Source organism: Falco rusticolus, chromosome 2 (genome assembly GCF_015220075.1).
Source record: "Falco rusticolus isolate bFalRus1 chromosome 2, bFalRus1.pri, whole genome shotgun sequence".
Classification (NCBI taxonomy): Eukaryota; Metazoa; Chordata; class Aves; order Falconiformes; family Falconidae; genus Falco; species Falco rusticolus.
In genome coordinates this window covers 21,575,626-21,594,071 of record NC_051188.1, presented here as the reverse complement: position 1 = coordinate 21,594,071, position 18,446 = coordinate 21,575,626, and the positions used below count along the sequence as shown (strand labels likewise).

Sequence of the window (18,446 nt, the reverse complement as noted above, 5' to 3'; positions counted from 1 at the left end):
TGTTGATGACTGTGGCTTAGGTCCGCACATATGCATAGGCAGTGCAAAAGGAACCTCAAGCTACGTCCCCGCTATTTAGGCATATAAAACACTTAGTTTTGATATCTGTAAAAATGAGTGTACGTTTATGTTTACTTCTAATGAAGTCACATCTACCTTTAGAAGTCCTGTATGTTAAGAGTTCTGTTTTTCCCCTTGATCTGCCTATTGTCAGCTATGACAATAGCCTTGCTGTTATTTACTGCTTATTAATTTGCTTTTAGCTGTTATACTGCAAATGTTGACTATGGAAGTAATACACAAAAGAACCTAACTGTCTTGTGTTGCTCTTCTGTACTGAATATAGATGTGTTGATTATTTACAAGTCAGAAAAACAGGTTAAATATAGATCTATTTCTATTCAAAAATTGCTTGTGTTCTCAAAGTTAGGTGGTTACTCTCCAAACCAAAGCTAGTGTCAAATTAACATGCTGTCTTTTAAAAGCAAGTGCAACTAAGACTTTTGATTTCTAACTTAAACCAGTTTCAACCTGTTTATGGAATCTTTTTCAGGTGTGGTCAGTTGGATGGTGATCCAAAAGAGATCTCACCAGTGTTCACCCAGTTTTTAGAAAGTGTGTGGAATCTGACTGAGCAGTTTCCACAAGCCTTTGAGTACAATGAAGCTTTCCTCCTTCAGATCCATGAACACGTCCATTCATGCCAGTTTGGTAACTTCCTTGGAAACTGTCAAAAAGAGCGAGAAGAACTTAAGTAAGCAGGCATCATGATGTCTTTTGTTTATTCTGGAAGACTAAGAACTCCTGTGAATCTTCTGCAGTTTAGGCTCTGAACAGCAATAGACACAGGATTCATAGTACTGAAAGTGATGTTGAACCCTATCAGGGAACAGCAGTGCTTCTTGTACTTTTGCACAAGATGACAGTCTTTCTAATTCTGGGAGAAGAATCCCATGCTCATTTTCCATAGGGAAAGTTAAGGTTTCTTTCTCCTCTGATTGTAGTTTTTTTTCTTTCCCCCTGAAAATAGGTAAGCCTAAGTTTGGAAGTCTTACTTCATTCCCTCCCCCAATCTATTTTTGGGTAACCTTAAAATTCTTGCCTGCTCAAGTCTGATTACTGTCAGAAGATTTAATAGGATGTCTCCAAATGCTTTCAGTTGAAAACTTCTGCAAAGTTTTCATCAGTTCATTTTTGTCTCAAACTGTGTATTAAAAGTATTTATTGCAACTAGGCAAAACTTGCACAGCATAAGCAGTACTACTTCTAAATCTGACAGTTACATCTGACATTAGCATATGCCAGGAAGAAGTTGATTTTGCTAAGAGCTCTTAATTCAAGATTTATAAGTATTTCCGGTAACTTTTTGAAGAAAGTTAGGAGTAATTGGGTTGAGCAGCTTCTGTTCTTTTTGCTTGCAGTCAATGTCTTGACCTTGATCTTTTCTTGTTTTAAGGTTAAAAGAGAAGACATATTCCTTGTGGCCGTTCCTTCTGAATGAACAAAAGAAATACCGGAATCCTCTGTATAATCCAGACTTTTCTCCAGAACTGACTCTTTTGGAGCCTAATACAGTATCATTCAATTTTAAGTAAGCTTAAATTGTATACAGTATATCTTCTTCAGTTTTGTCTTTACCCTGCATAGTTAAAACTGTATGCTTCCTGCAGGTTTTGGAGAAATATGTACCATCAGTTTGATCGAAGTATGCATCCCAGGCAATCTGTGCTCAATCTTATAATGAACATGAATGAACAAAATAAACAACTAGAAGAAGACATTAAAGAACTGGAAGCTGTAAGTATTATAAAAGAAGCGTGTGTACTTGTGACTTGTTCTTCAGATTCATATTTATAGTCTGTAATAATGCTGCTTGCTTTCACATGAATGTCACTACTGTATGGCCTGCTGCTTACTCTGTGTAATGTTGACTTTGACTTTCACTGCTTCTATGCTGAATGCCAGACTGTGCAGCCAGTGTTTTGCTCTTAAACACAATTTATTTTGCTTTACTGATGAACTGTATTATGTGAAAGTGCCTCTACTGTCAAAGCATTACTGAAGATGGCTTAATGTAGGCTAAATTTATGTGAAACTTACCTTGGATAACAAGGTACCCATCATAGCTACAGCTGTGGTGCTAAACCAAAGAGACTGAAAATTTTATTTCCATTATAGCTACTGAAACGGAAGCATTAATTACTGTCCTTCTTTTAACTTCATATGCAGGTGCATGCTGTTGTAAGTCACCATAATTATGGGGCATATAAACTGTAATGCTATTTGAAGACAGGGCTAAATCCAGAGACCAGATTTATAGAAATGACTTCTAGGTGCTACAGTAAACAGTCAGGAAAGACTGAATGGTGTAGCTCGCTTTATTCTAGTATGACTTAATCAGTTGCTTTTAATTGATACTTCGTTATAGTCGAAGTGCTGAAACTTCAGAATGATACCTCTTAAGAAATGCACAAGTTCTCTAATTACCAGTTTTACTACTCTGTGTGGCTAGGAATGGTAACACAACTCCTGCATGTGATGTTGGGGGTGGAAGAGAGGAAATACAGCTTCTCTAGGAGGAAAGACACTTATTAAAAAGATCCTACTGTAATGTAATGAGTGCACATCACTTAAGATTAAACTGTTTTGATTCTTAATTGTATATTTGAAAGTGTCTATACAGTTGAAGCAGCAAGATGAAAACTCAAAATGAAGAAAGCAGAAGAATAAGCAAGCTGTAAACTGATGTCTCAGTTCTGAATTTTCTAAAAACTTGTTCCAAGGTGTAACTTGGTAACCTGAGCTCATACCACTTACCACTTGAGTGATGAAGAGATGTAGTTGTTTGAAATACTGATGTTGACTTTCCTACTGCTGTTTCCATCATCAAAAAGTTGATGTTGAGACAGAAGTTTTTGGACTCGGTCTCGGCTCTAAGAGCACAAACACATCAACAAAAAATCAGTTCAGTTAATTAGTTCAAGTTCCCAGTTACTGGGTGAGATTTTTTTGAATTAAAAAAAACCTGACAAAACCTTAATCCAAATCTTTCCTCTTCTCTTGCTCAAGGCTTGCAGGATAGGTCCTTTCCTCCAGTCCTGCTTTCTAGTGGACGACATCTAGTGTATTTCTGCATTTGAACAAACAGTATTGGCATTTTTCAGATCTAAAGGAAAAGTATTTTAGAAGGTTTTTAGGAAGGGCATAAGGGCTTTAAGTATGAAATGCTCTTTGTCTTTAAGAGACTTGTGGTCTACTGTAAGCTTCCTGCTTGTTAATAGTTCCAAGGCCACCTTCCTCTGCCTGCACTCCTGGAAGTATTCTCATCTTGATAGCAATTAAACAAGGGGCAAGCCAGGAAGAACCTCTCCTTCTCTATGGACGTTGACAGGCAACCTTTTTGCCTTCTGCTTGGCTGCAAATTTCAAGCATACAGGACTTGTAGAATCTGCTGGAAACTGGAGAAAAATGTCTTGTCCAACAGTCTAACGCTTAATAATAGTTACACATCTAACCTAGGGTATGTAATACGGGGTTCTGCAGACGCTGAGTTGGCCTGGAAACTAAATGGATTTGCGTTCTTTTAAAGGCAGAATATTATCAGTAAAGCAGTCATGCTCACTGTAGTAACTATTATCTATGTTTCAGAAAATAAAGCAGAGAAGTGGGCAGTCAGATGCAGTCCTTGGGAAGGAACATCAGCAGTCTGCTCATCCTGCACCCATGGCACTGAAGACCCCTCCATCCTTCAAAGAGCAGCCGCTGATCCCAGTGAATGATGCTGTGAGAACTATAGAGGGCAGCAACACAGCAGACAATCGCTACAGTGAATTTGTGGCAGAGTTCTCAAAAGCTGAGCCTGCTGTTGTCAGCTTGGAGTATGGAGTGGCCAGGATGACCTGCTAATTAAAATCCTGCACTGTGTTCCTCTTCTAGACTGATTGAATTAAGAGATGGATCATGTTGAGGATGGGTCTGTGCTGCATGACCAAAACATGATTTGTATATTGGCAAGTTTTTTCAATGTAGACTAGAACAGCATGCTAGTTGTCAAGTGGTTGCTGTTCTCTTAAGGGAAAAAAAAGTTCAGTTGTCTTAAAAGAAATGAGGGCATTTGGTGAGTAGTGACTAAAAATCAAGGAATGGTATGTCTTTGGACTTTGTCTCTGGACAAGTCGGTTTGCACTAAATTAAAATAGTAATATTACTTTATTCAGTATGGGAAAACAGGTGGTCTTTCACAAATTGATTTTATTTGGGCAAGAAAACTTGAACTTTATATTTTAGGAACTGAAACTACATGTATATACTAGCATATGATATGAGTATGTATACCCTTGTTTAATGTCACCCAGTACTAACTTTCAGTGTATTAAGTGCCATGGAAAAGTATGATATATTTCAGATTATAAAAAGTTGGCCTTAAACCTGTCAGATCAATGATATTGCCCTTTACTACTGCAGTCTACCTGGCTCTGTTTACATTGCATTTGCTCAAATTGTTACTTCCTGAAAACAGGACTGAATATAAGGAATGAAGTACGCCTAAGCTGGCACAGTCTTTCAGCAAATAGCTGTATGAATGTTAATGTATCACTGAGGACTTTTTTCTTAGTTTCCTCTGTTGTTTAAAATATAATGATTGGCCTGATTATTTTTTTTTTTTTTTCCCCCTTTCTGGCAGCTCAGTAGATTGAGTATTGTTGAAGTTACAGGTTGTCTGATCTTAAATTTTTTGATTTGTGGCAAGGTATTTTAAATGTAGAGTAAAAAGAGTGAAACACATCATGTAAGATAAATAAGCCAATAGCCGACTAGTCAGGTTCATTCAGTTTGTTTACTATGTACTGTGCAGTTGTTCAAGTTGCAAGAATGGAAACAGAAGTTTTGGAAGTGTAGTCTATTGACACTTTTGCCAAGTTAGTCATTTATGTGTCCAAAGCTCATGAGAAACTGAGTGCCTCCTAAATCTTTCACTAGAAAAAAAATTTTAGTTGTTATTGAAACACCCTTCTCGTCTTGTAAAAACTTGTCCATCTATGCATATTTGAAGTAATTTCAGTACATTGTGGAGGTTTTTTATGTAATTGGAGAGAGGACAAAAACTTCTAGAAGCATGAAGTAGAGATCATGGGACACAAACTTAAAGTTTGTGAGTTCCCCCTTTTTTTCTTAACTATATATCTGTAACCTTCTAGTAAGGGAAAAGGTTGTTGCTGAAGTTTGTCTCATGATGAAGTTTATGAGCAGATTACAGAACAGGGAAGAAAAATGCTGGTGGCCATTTCTAAAACAGAGGTATAAATTACAACTTTGGGTATTAAGGTGCCTAGGTATGATGATAGATTAATGCTACTGACCTTTTAGCTCTAGATTTAAATCTTTTTTTGGTTACAAGTGAAAATTAGTTTATTCTCATTCTAATCCCTGAAGTCTGCTTTGTTAAAATTACTAGTTTGCCACACAATTTAACATAATTGGCAGTGTTTCCCTCTGCACCATATTGGATCCAGGACTCGTATTTACAAGGCCAGTATGGGTCATGATCAAGTTGCTCTTGTGAAGCTGTCTGGGAGAAATTAACTGTGACTCCTGTATCTGATTAGTAATTCACCCATTTCACTGATTTGTTTTTTTAAAAGCCTATAAGTGTAAATAAATGTTCCTAAGTATTTTTATTCCCAAAGATACGACCATAGTGTCATCTTTAAAATACACTATCCAGTCATTTAAACATGCTTAGAATTTCTCCACTACAAGTTTTGATATTTTCACATTTGCACAGTGGTGCCTTACAGGGTCGCAGCAAGAGAGGTTTTTGTGCCTTGTTATTTATTGTCTCCCCTTCTCCCACACTTCTGTATCAACTTAGTTCTGTGGTTTTCCTTGGGAAAAACATCTTATGTATATTAAGCTTGTATTGTATCACAGTAGTGAAACCAACTTATCGCTGGCAATATAGGTAAGTGTTAATAATTTGTATGTACTTGTTTTAATATTTAGCTGCTCTGGTGTGCCATGTAAACTTTTCATATTTATTGTTTAGAGTTTATAGACTCAAAAGATTATATTAAGCCTTTTTGCAAATACTGTTGTATGTTGTTTTTACTTTAACAGCCATCTGAGTGCCCCTGTATACAAGGCTTTTGAAGAGATGTGTTCCCTCTCAGTACTGTTAAATTTACTTTGGTCCTCAGGCCCTTTTTATGGGCAGAGTTTGCTTCTGAGCGAAAGGAATCGGGATGCGTTTTTATTTAAATCAAGGTAGGCATGTTAGGTCAGCTTTGAAATGCCATAATACTATCTGCTCAGGCATAGAACCTGTTTCTTCGTCAAAAAATACCATACTTCTTGATCTGAAGTAAGTATTTTACTCCAGTTAATATGCGCATAGAGCTTTATAAGGCTGTTTTGTAGAGCAGCCTTCTTAAAAAGTCCAGATAGCTCTGCCAACTCGGCCCCCAGGGTCACCAGCGAGAAAAGTTCCTGCAGAGAGGCAGCTGTCTCTTCTCATTTGTTGTTTAGGCTTAAGCCAAAAACTACCTAAAGCACATGGGACCTGTGGTGAAGTAAATAGATAGTAGCAAAGTGAGCTTCAGCAGAAAGCTTGGCAGGATGGCCAGGACTCAGCAGGGTGGGGCTGTTCTGTGTCCTTCAAGAAGGGTTTAAAAAACATCAAGCAAGCTGACTGAAAAAAAAAAACTGGCAGAAGCCTTCTAGGAGCAGAAAGAATTTTAATTATTTCAGTGGATGAGCTTTTCTTCATAATGAACGTGCTGCTCCAAGAGCAGTTAGAGCACTGAAAGGTGCCTGGTACGATCAAAATAATGCACAGAACTCTCACGCTGCAGCATTACTGTGTTGTTGGTACACTCACCAAGTTGCTTGGGAATATAATGTCCCAGATAAAAGTTGCTAGAGTTGATTCTGCTCTGTTGCTTGCAAGGCTTTGACACCTGTCAGTTCTGTGCTTCATCTTGAGAAGGTCTTGGTAAAGTCCTTGGGTTTCTGTGTTTTGTGCTGTAGTTGATCTTTTTTTCCAGTCAGAGTGCTATAAAAGAGAAATATTTCCTTTTAATTAACCAAGCCGATAGTCTCACCTGAGCAACTACAACTGGTTTCACTTTGTACTCCAGACAATTTAAAATATTTATTTCACTAGTACAGAAAGAGGTGGGTTTATTTTTAAGAGGCTTGCTATTACTGTAATATATTCTTCAATACAAGTTTAAATATCCAACTGTTCTCTTTTGTAGGACAACTGCCAAATCAACAGACTAAGAAATTAATTAAGCAACACTGAACTGAGTGTGTGCATTTTCCACACATGTCCAATTACTAGTGACCTAAATCTAGGGCAAAAGCCTGAAGTCTGGAGAGTCCATTTAGAGAATTGGAACAGCAACCCTTCCACAGGGATGTGCGGTTTTATGTAGAGCAAATGCTCTAATGTGATGTTGTTTTAGAGGGAAAGCTATTACAAATAAAACTGTGACAATTTGTGTCCCGTCCTCAGGATAAGCAAGTGTGCTGGAGAAGGCCTTGCTTGGAAAGGTGTGGTGGTCTTCCTCTGTAGCTGCTGTTTTCCTAAGGCCTTTTGGTGAAGTAACACGTCAGCAAATCTCTGAGAATTTGCTACTCCCATTCTGGTAAACTAAGTGCATACCTAGATGCACGGTTGGGCTGAAGTGGGCTGGGGTACCTTGGCTTCACCACCATCCACTTAAGGAAGTGACACAAACAATACAAAGAAATTCAGTGTTAAAATAGCACAGGGCACACGCTATCAGCAGCTGTTCTTTAGAGTCCTGCCCTGCTCTTGAGCAAATACAGCTAGCACGAGGGCCTCGCATAAGTGTGATGGCTGCTTTCTAGTTAGTGTAAAGATAATCTGATTTCAAACTAGATCATCCCTCCGCAGTGGTAACTATAGATCTCTAGGTCAGAGCCTAAAGGTTGCTCTTAAAACTCTTTAGTTGCTAATAGTTCTAAACCTGTAGCTGATCATAGTCTAAGTATACTGGTTGTGAAACCTATATTAACCTTTAGGATTAGAGCTGTAGATTAGACTGAAGTTTGCTTTGACTTGCTTTTGCCACTTAGGCCACACTTCCCTCCAACTGCTGCTTACTGTGGTGCCTGGTATCTGTGAGATGTGACAGGTGGCTTAATGCTCTGGATGTTTCAAAAAGCTGGAAGTACTGCAACTTCCTTCCACTATTCTGAAAGCTTGGATCTGCCTTACTGAACAGTGTGGGTGAGCTCATGTTTGATCTAGCTAGCTTGACCTGCCTGCATGTTAAATAGCATTGAAAACCAGCATGGTGCAACTTCTGTATGTGCCATAGGCTTAAGGAAAAGGATGTGGTTGGAGACCCTTGTCACAGCATGTAGCAAGGAACAGGACCCTGCTGGAGTACGACTCAATAAAGGAGAAGCAGTAGAGCTGTTTTGATGTCCAGCAGCAGCTCAGGGTCCTGAGGTGGAAGGTCAGAGGCATGCTGCTCCTGAGGTCACTTTCCAGGTCCCAGAGAATTCAGTGACCTGGTCTATTAAACAGTTGTAGCTGAACAACTCTGCAGTGGCATCAGGCAAGAGGAAATGTACATCTGAGTCTGTGTTTCTTAACCTACTGGCTTCAAGTAATAAATGTCCTGGTGGTAACTTTGAACTTGCGGTGCAGTATTTTCTTTATCCTTGTTTATAGGTTTAACTCTTGAGGTCAGTTGTATACTGTTTATAATTAAGTAGGATTATAGTTTTTGACACACACTATAAAAGCGTTTTCCGTTTTAATGACAAGGTTAACGTGTACATACATGCAGAGATACAAAGCACCAGATATTTCTGCTGAGTGCTTTTCTTGCAAGTAGGCAGCCTTGGCGAAGGCCCATGCTGCCCCACAAGGACATTTCTTATGACCTAGCATTACAGATTGGTTTCCTTGCTCTGTCTTACTGTTGCTCTTCAGTCTTACAGTTCATCCTTGTGGCTGGCTGTCAGCAATGTCCCTTGACAAACATCTTTCCAGCAATGAAAATGGGTTGATTTGTTTTTCTGTGTCATTTTTACCCCTGGACTAGTGAACTTGGAAAAATACCACTTATTTTCCCTTTCAGGGCTTTTGAGTGCCTGGTGATTTCCACAGGCGGTTTACTTAAACAATTTAACTTCAGATCTGGCTATTTTTAAAAAAAAAATAAAAATAAAAAAATTCAATTGTTGGATGTGGTGAAGGGAAAGAAAACTGTCTTCATTGTCATGTATCTGGAAAGTGGCTGTTTCACTAGCATTTATTGCTCTATGTAACATTCCCTGTAAAAACCATTTATCTTTGTGCTGGGATCATGCTTGATATATATTCCTGAAGAAACTTTAGCAAATGGAATTTTGTAATAAGTATTTGTCTGTGTTTTGAAAATCCATAAAGCTTAAAATAAAATGAACTTAATATTGCCAATCTGGGCATTAAATAGTCCATTTATAATAGTGTATGAATGTTAAACATGTTGAATAATGAGAATTTTATGGATGAATCGTATCTGATAGAGGCTATAGAGTACAGAAATTACTTCACCTATTTTTATTTTTTTTTGTTTCTTGAATGATTCTGTAACTTGTGGATATGGGAGACTGGCTCAGCTTCATGTTATTGACTCTAGACTCTGGTCTATTAATTACGAACACTATTCTGTACCCAAATTAATGGTTCAGTGTGAGGACAAGAGAGCTCTGTGTTTACTTAGCATTACCATCACTCCATATGTGGTAATCCAGATCAACATTTTAAACAGCTCCAACAAATCTGGTAAAGGAATTGGAATAACTTGTTAGAAGCACCAGCTTCTCAGTGACTTTTCTATTAATTACGAACAGTTTTCTTCTTATTTCTGAGTCTTCTTGGGACTCTACAGCTGTAATCTTTATTTAGTAAAGATAATTGGTTCTTGTCATGGTAATAAAGCTCTCCAACCAGTACTTGTTACACAATCTCAAGCTTCTAGCAGCATTTTACTCATGTTTCCTTCACCCACATCCAGCTCCATCTGGATCTACACTGAGAATAAGGTTTCTGATAATAGTACGGATGGAAATTAATGCACTAGAGCATTGGAATATGCAATGTATAGTCAATGTTGTAATCTTTATTACAGGATGGAAGCCTCTTGCTGTAGATAGATGCAAGTTAAAAGGGCTGTCTTCAATCTGTTGGAGGTCTTCATTTGAGTTGGCTTCCTTTTTAGGTAAGCAGGCTGTATGCTGGAATACACTGTGGGAGAATCTGGTTAGTACCATTAGGAGGAAATGTCAAAACTCCTGCTAAGTCATAGCAGTGTGTTTAACCATGAGCCGCAACAATCATAATGTCGGTCAGCTGGGTTCTGTATCCAGCGGCAGTGGCTGCTACATGAAGCGCATGAACATGTTCATCCGTGTGTGCTTCTAATGGGTGGATGCTACTGGGAGCAGTGAAAGCACAGGGTTTCATATGTGCATGTGGAGGGAAAAGCTAAGTTTAACTTCAGTTCTTAGTACAGCCTAGAGGCTGGTTAATTTATTTTACTGACTTAGTCTATGGAGCATTCATTGCCTTGCTTGTCTAGAACTGCTGCCTGCATGAGTTCAGGGATTACTTGGAGTGTGCATGTTTAAACTGAGGGTAAACGGCATGTGTGAGAATTAACCGGCTACTGTGCAGAGTGGTTGAGGAGAAGCAAGTGGGTTATAAAAACTATATAAAGGCAAAAATGGAGATGGATATGTTATTATTGACCCTTGTGCTGGCCGCACTGGGCTGTGGGAGGAAGGGCTGATACTGCAGTGGCTTTAGGGCTCTGATGCTCGCTGAGCTAGTTCCAGATGCAAGATTGAGTGATCCTAAAAATGTTGCTGTCCACTTTGCGTTTATTTTTCCATCCCCTGAAGCTGCCCTGGATAAAGCACTGAAGATGCCTGCATTCTCGCAAGAATATGGCTTGGCAGAGGACAGGGCTGTGCTCTGAATATTCAGGAGTGTGGATGTTCAGACACGTTCCTCAGCCGTGCTATGAGCTGCTCTGGCCCAGTCCCTTTGTGAAAGCATGAGGCTGTTGCAGCTTGGTGCACTGTTTTGAGATTCATGTGAGAATGCTTTAATAGGGTAAACATTCTCAGTGATTGGATCCTTCTATAATTTCTAATCCCACTTTAAGCTGTTAGCAAACTTGTTTTCAGTAGCATGCTGGTGGAAGAAATAATTCTTAATAAACAGATTGCTTGGCTGTTGGACTTGGCACGTATGCTGTCTTTCTAGGTTATCTGGTGACATGCAAGTGTCACATAAATTCACAATATGAGAGTGTGTGACTACCATGATAGAATAAAACTTTGATTTACTTTTTTCTTGAATGTGATAAGGACGCATGAGCAGGAAAGGTATGCCAAATGCTGTTGTATTGTTTATTTGAATGGCTTTTAACTGCTTATTGTGGGTGCAGGAAATGTCTAAAGAGACTACTGAGAGCTGTTATGGAGCATACTGAAAAGGAATGATTAGTGGAAGAAAAAGTATGAAAGCTTATGCATATGTTGAATCTACGTTTTAAGGAGGGATTTGTTTTGTAACTCTACTTCATAAGTGATTTAAATCCCAGTGTGAATGCAGCTAGAGGTGTGTGGTTAGTGTCTCATAAGAGAAACCTAAGCACTCAGTGCCTGGTGCTCTATCAAGACACAAAGCATTGTAAATCTAGTGGTCGTTCTTAACAATTTATGGTGAGTTGACTCTGGATGGTGAGTTGTGTTTTGGGGCAGGAAAATCTAACGGGAGAACATGGAGCACAACTGGATGTAACCATTGCTACGAATTCTGTGAAATATGGTGCAGAGAGCAGTGAGGTTTTGGAAGCCGTAAAACAGAACAAAACCCAAAAAGATAACTGAGGCTGAACTGCGCTCTAATTCCTTTGCTGCTGCATATATCCCATAGCACGCAGGTCCATCCACAGTGCCAAAGGACAGCCTGGGAGAAGAGAGATAACTGGTATTTGGCTATTTGCTGATACGAACCAAGAAAAGGAGAGCTGCTTCCCAAGCAGAGATCATGTGAAGGAGATTGCATACTGAGAGTAGGTCACAAGGCTGTAAGAGAATGAATTTCTACTTAGACGGTTGCAGGGGACAGGCTGGTCAGCTGGAGTTCAACAGTGGGGAAAGGATCAGGGTTAGCAGTAAGAACTACTGTAACTTACTGGTGTTTGAGGTATTGTAATGTATGGAGGAACTCAGCTATTTGTATAACCTTATAACCGAGTTATATATAGCCCTAAAAATTCAAATTCCTGGGTCTCGATCTGGCTTGTTCTATTTCAAGATGAGAATCCATATGTAAAATTCTGCTTTGCTACCCTAAAGTCTTGCCAAAAGTTTATTTAAAGAGCACAACTTGGCAGAGACTGCTCTCTTATCTGCAGATTTGCGTCGAGTCCTGTATGCTCTTTTGTGGTTGGTGTTCTTGTGGCTCTTTGGTTTCTGGTCATTTCTGCTATTTTCTTGCTGCTTCTCTCTTATCTGTCTATATTCAGTCAGATTCCAAGGCAACTGAGGCTGAGAAGAGCTGCTGATACATAGCTGCAGAGGTCAGCCAAGGGACAGTGGTTTACTACTGAGCTGCTCCTCTTGGTAACAGCTATCCAAGTCAGCAAGGTAGAAAACTACCATTTGGGATTTCTAGCAACAGTACACTGTGCTTGGTCTGAGTTGCAGAACAGTGCAGTAATTTGGGAACTGGTATTATGGCAGGTCTGCAGAAGAGCTGATGACCTGACCCCATTCTGAAAAGGACCATTAGGCAAGTGCTGCGTGAGCAGCACTTCTGAGTGGCACCTGAGGCGGCTGAGAGTGTGGTGCTCTGTTATTTTGAGGATTAGGGAGAGTTGCTCTGACCTACTGCAATTAAAATGTGTCCTGAAGTTGTGCTGCTTATGCCCAGTCTGCCACTTTGTAGGCAGGTTTATTAGTGTAACAGATAATGGGGGTGCCTTTAGTGTTGGTTAGGCAGCATGTGTGTTGAGGACATGCTCTCTCCCTGGGGAGGTTTTTAGAAATTGGTAATCACAGCCTAGAAATAGCTAAGGCATCTCAGGTCTTACGAGGTCAAGGGAACTTGGTTTTCTAGCAGCATTTGGGCCATTAAACAAAACTACAGCTACACTGCCGGGTGAGTGCCAGTTCTAGAGAGACTTTTAGGCTAGTTATGAACTCATGTTTACCTTTTCCATAACTTCAGTGTCCAAATTCAGGGACAGCTCTCCCCCCAGCTCTCTGGTAGAGGCTGGGCTAAACTGAGTTTTCCACTTTGGATAAAAAAATGTTCCTTGCTCAGCTCCAAGTTACAGTATGCTTTACAGGATGTTGCTGTGTCTGTCGAATAGTTTTTGAATTAAAGATAACTATTTAAAACTGATAACACCTTGTGTAAAACGATTTTCATCTTAATTCATATGGCTTTCAGAAAAAAAACACAAGACATCTTTTGGCTTAATTCTGAAAATAGTCCTGGGTATTTGGTGTAATTTTTAAATACTTTTCTTCACAGTGAATTCACACCCCCTGAAGTGGGTAAGTAATGCTTCTCTGAGGACAATATTACAAACACTGCGACCTCAACATTTGCCACTTTGTTAGGAATGGGATGGTTTTCTGCATGCAAGGATTGTTTCAAAATGATCCATTATCTTGAAGATGTTCCCACCCAGATGCTCTGCAGAGGCAGTGACTCGTTTTGGGTGAAGGAAGTGATGTATTCACAATCTCTTGCTTTTTGCAATTATTTTTTTAGTTTGTGAGATGTTTTTATTAAGATCTACAAAATAATGTAATCTGTGATAGTGACATGTACTCCACAATGTTTTGATTGCCTGTTCTGGAGTGCAAGTCTTCAAATACACAGAAGTTTAGGAGAGGGAGTTGTTGAGCCTTTATACTCTGGTTCCCATTAACAAACTAATCAAAGCCTCATTTCACTTTTAAACCTTCATTGAGGATGAAGGGCTCAGCACAGAAATGCATTAATGACATGCTCATTGAGCTACTTACTCTTCTTCAGGGCCCCTGGCTCACTAGACATAAAGTGAAGCAGAGTGGGGGTGGGCAGGGAAGACAGCTTTGGGAGTTTTTCCTGTAGGAGCTAAGTACACCTTGTTGCTAGAACATAAAATACTTGGAACTGGTCTTTATGGTGACTTGAAAACTGAAATATTAGCTACTGTTAACCTGAGCATGAGAGGCACCTCTCAACACAGTGTTTAGTTCCTTGTTTCTTCTGCCATTCAAGTGACAGTGTCACCGGAGGCACACACCCACTGTTGTCCTCCGATGAGCTTTTATGTGCCACCTAGGCTGAGTTAGAGCTGTGGAAAGAGCCTGAGGCTGCTTATGCAATGCAGTTATGCTGCTGTGATGCTCTAATTTTCAGTTGTAATGCTTAAAGTACCAATAAATCAAATTACTTTTTTCCTGTAGCGCAAAGATAATAGCAACTACCCTCATACCTTCTTTATGCCATCTTTGTAGACTTTAATATGTGGTTGGTTATATCTTACCAGACTTTATTTAGTTGGATAAGTTGATTTCTGAAAAACAGATTTTATTTAAAACTGAAAGCCACAAATATGGCAGGGAAAGCCATCAGTATAACCTGGGGAAGATGCTCACTGACTTTTTTTTTTTTTTTTTGTTAATCAAGTCCTGTAAGACTACAAGTAGGACTGAAAACCTGCAGCATAATGATGAGGCTACTGAACAGTGCATCAATCCTGAAATTCTAAGTAATTTCCAGAATAATAGATTTGTACTGGTGAGAAGAGATGTGTGGAATACAAGTGAATTTCATATGAAAACTTGAGCAAGAAAAGTTAGGTTAGTTGTGCAAAGTATTTTAAGGTTGCCTTGAGATCCTAGCACTAGTTTAATAAAACAGAGGCAATGCAGGAATGCATGTCAAAGCTTAAAATCATAGAAAAGCAATGGAAAGAGAGATGAAGTGACTCTGCCCACTTGAGTCAGCATCCATGTATATTACAAAAACCCTTGAGCTCTCTTTCCAGCAATCCTGAAGGAGGAATCACAAGCTGCTGGCAGGTACCCATGTTCCTGTGGTACCTGGTGGGATTCATCTGCAGCTCTTGTCCACTTCCGCGCAGACGTTCACCTCTGAGCTGGTCACCCTTGGCTCTTCGCACGGATGAGCAGCTGCTTCTGGTGCACAGCTGAAATAGGTCATATGAACCACATGGTGAAAATGCTGGTTTCTGTCATTTGACTATGCAGGGAGCCTCGGGTGACCCACTCAGTCATGTGTGAAGTCAGGCACCACAAGTCATGTCTGCTGCTTTTACGGGTTAGAAGTCTAGAATTTAGAGCAGCTCAAAAACATGCATGGGAAAGTAAGGGCTGGTGGAGCAAGGTGCCTAGATGTTCCACATTGCAGTGGTTATTTGACGGAGCACTTCTTGGCAATAACCTCCAGAGCAGCACTGGGGAGCATCGCAAGGCACCTGGACACCCTGTGCTGTTCATAGCTGGGGGACTCGCAGGACACTATTAATAGATACTAGAGACTGAAGTCTCATCCTACTGGTAGGAGAGCTGGGCTGCAGCCCAGAGATGGGTTTGCCCAGCTGGCAAGAGAAACTGAAGGACAGGATCCAAAAAACTGGTGTGTTGAGCAGGGAGCTGGTTAGAGACTCCCAGTAAGATATGCTGGTGCTGGGTGAAAGATGCAAGGAGATTAGGTGTCAAATCCTGCCTCTTCTCTGATGCCTTTTATCTATTAACTTACTGGTTAAGAGTTGCATGTGAAAGGGGAGGCCCTAGTTCATTTTCCTAGTGGATCTGGGTGGGTTCTGGCAGGGCTGTCCGGGTGCTCAGGCTGCTTGCTGGGCTGTGCAGGGTTGCAGTGTGGCAGAAAGCATGAGGGCAGCCCCCTTCGGTCTCTCCTTGGGCCTCCCTGTGATGGCTAAATCTTACCACGGAGCACCGTGGTACCTTCTGTCCCCCAGCTCTGAGGGTACTTGAGCTAAGATCGCTGTAAAACCCCGGTCGTCATCATTCCTGGTCAAGTGCTCTGAGACTCCTTGGGGCCCAGGGAATGCAGCGAGACCAGCTTGGATAAAGGGAAAGCTTTGAACCCCAGTCCCTACAGCTGGTAGGGAGATTTGAGCCTAATGGTCCAGAGGAGGTTATTCTAAATGAAGGAGTCGGCTCTGAAAAGGGGGATGTTTGTGAAGTGGTCTGTGCTGTATCTATGTTGCTGGGAAAGCCAGGCTAGAACTGAAAAGCAGGTTTCCACAGAGCTTTGCGATGCTAGCAAGAGGTTTACTTTATCTGCTTAGCCTGTGATGCCCCCAAGGAATATTGCTCCTCCGTACAGCTATGTTTCCCAAAGGGCTCAGTGATACCAGTGTTAGATCTTCATTATTTCCAAGGCATGTTCCAGATGTGCCATGATACCACAGGTATACCGAGGTCTGAGGGCAAGAATTGATGCCAATAATTGAATCCATTGAACTGGGGAGGGGAAGAGCGGGGACTTCCATGCTGGCTATGCCGAGGTGCTGCTCGCTGCTGACAAAGCCCCGTATGTTCTGTAGATCGTTGTGAGGCTTTTACTCCCTTGGGCACATAGGAAATCCTCCCCTCTTTTCTCTCTCAAAATGCAGAGTTTGAAATACTGATATAAAGTCGCCATCTGTGCCATGGCCAGAAATTGTGCTGTACACCAAAGAAATTAATTTGTTACCTATTAGTTTTGGCCTCTGTGAAGCAGATTCACTTCTAGATAAGTGTGGAATAACAGCAATTGGTACAGAAAGCAATGCTGCCTCTTTATGTGGCAAGTCTAACAAAACAGATGATGTGAATTACCTGATTTGCTTTCACTAAAGCATCTTAAGTAGTTCATAAATATTCCTATATGCCAGGTTCTTTAGGCAGAGCAAGCAAAAAAAAAAATTATCTAGCTCTCTGGAAAAACTGTTAAAAAGATTAGCAGATACGTGATTCAGAGAAAGATACTTGATTTCTCTTAGGGATATTGTAATAATTTCCAGAATGTAATAAACTGTGGGTTAATTCTCTAGCTTTTTTAAACTTATATCTTATGATTGTATGAGAGTAGGAAAATGGCTTCACAATTCAATGTGGAACTTTGGGAGATGTCAATTGCATGGCACGGTCTGCTGCAGGCTCTCTGACCTCAGATAAGTCTTTTAATCTCCATGTTACTCCTGTTTGCCTGTGGAAAACTGAGATAATATCCTCTTTTCATCAGTTCTGCCTTTGGTTTGCTTAAATTGCAATCTATTCAGGTCAAAGATTTAGTCTTATTTTATATGGACCAATTTCACTGAGGGCCCTGAAGCTTGATCTACGGATAATTCTATTTTCTACTAGTATTATCTGGAAAAAATCTACAATTAATCCATGAAAAGGTACTAAAATCACAACGAATAACAATTCTTCTCGATCTGCTTAAAATTCCTGTCAAATTGCAGAATGGCAAAGTTATATCTAGATGATTAGAACAACAGCATACAGCTGGCAGATGAAGGTCCCCAGTGTTGGCACAGTCTGAATATTTTATGCTAAAGTGCTGTTTTTACTCTGAGATGGCTTGTACTTGTTACGTCTCAACACTCTGTTTTCAGAAGCTTGTGAAGGAGAAAAAGTTTGTTCTGCAGAAGCTAGACAGTAGCATTCCCCCTTATTAACAGTTCTAGCAGATCTAGCAGGTAAGGAAAAATACTGCAGATATGTACTGGTGAAAATTAAGGTATTAAATCTTTCTCTTCCATCGGCTTGTGAGGCAAAACTGAGGAAGAATAAGAATGTCACCTAAAATTCTAAAGTGAATGGGAGGTCAATACATAGTTTTAACGTGGCTTTCCTCTGTAAGCAGAAGAATCAAAATTGTTACCTTTAGAGACCTCGGAAGAACTGAGAAGTATAAAATTAAGCAGTAAATGAAGATGAGAATAATAAAATTTTACACAAAGCTATTCAGAATTGGGTAGATAATATTTAAGGAGCCAGATTTCTGGGCCTTTGGTGAAGCAGGTACCAAATCTCTGAGTTCTGATCATCCTGCTAGTGGGAGCTGCCAGCTCCTCCGGGTGGGCTGGAAGTCCTCAGGTGCCTTCCTCCAGCTTGCCCAACCCTCCTGTTCCCAGGGCTTCAGTCATATCTCCTGTGGCACAGGGTAGCTGGGACAAGCCTGTGGAGTATACATCTAAGTGCTTATATCCAGATGTTAGGTGGCAGCATTTGAAAGTCCTCTGGATTCCCTTGTAGACAATGGAGGGAAAAAGATGTGTCTAGGTAGCCATCCACATAACCTACTTTAGACGTCTAGCTCGCTTTGGATTTCTCTTGACTGACTATGAAGGATGAATCAAGTCTGAAATAAC

General features: G+C 40.2%; 1 protein-coding gene across 1 annotated transcript in view; it reads left to right on the top strand.

The window, feature by feature from the left end:
• MTMR6 (myotubularin related protein 6) overlaps positions 1-9,463 on the top strand; it is a 28,516-nt gene extending 19,053 nt beyond the window's left edge. Inside the window, exons 11-14 of the mRNA XM_037376264.1 lie at positions 554-754; positions 1,457-1,591; positions 1,671-1,797; positions 3,649-9,463. Of these exons, the coding sequence (XP_037232161.1) occupies positions 554-754; positions 1,457-1,591; positions 1,671-1,797; positions 3,649-3,906 (721 nt within the window). The 3' untranslated portion in view covers positions 3,907-9,463. The remainder of the gene's footprint in view (positions 1-553; positions 755-1,456; positions 1,592-1,670; positions 1,798-3,648) is intronic.
• The last annotated feature ends 8,983 nt before the right edge of the window (positions 9,464-18,446 follow it).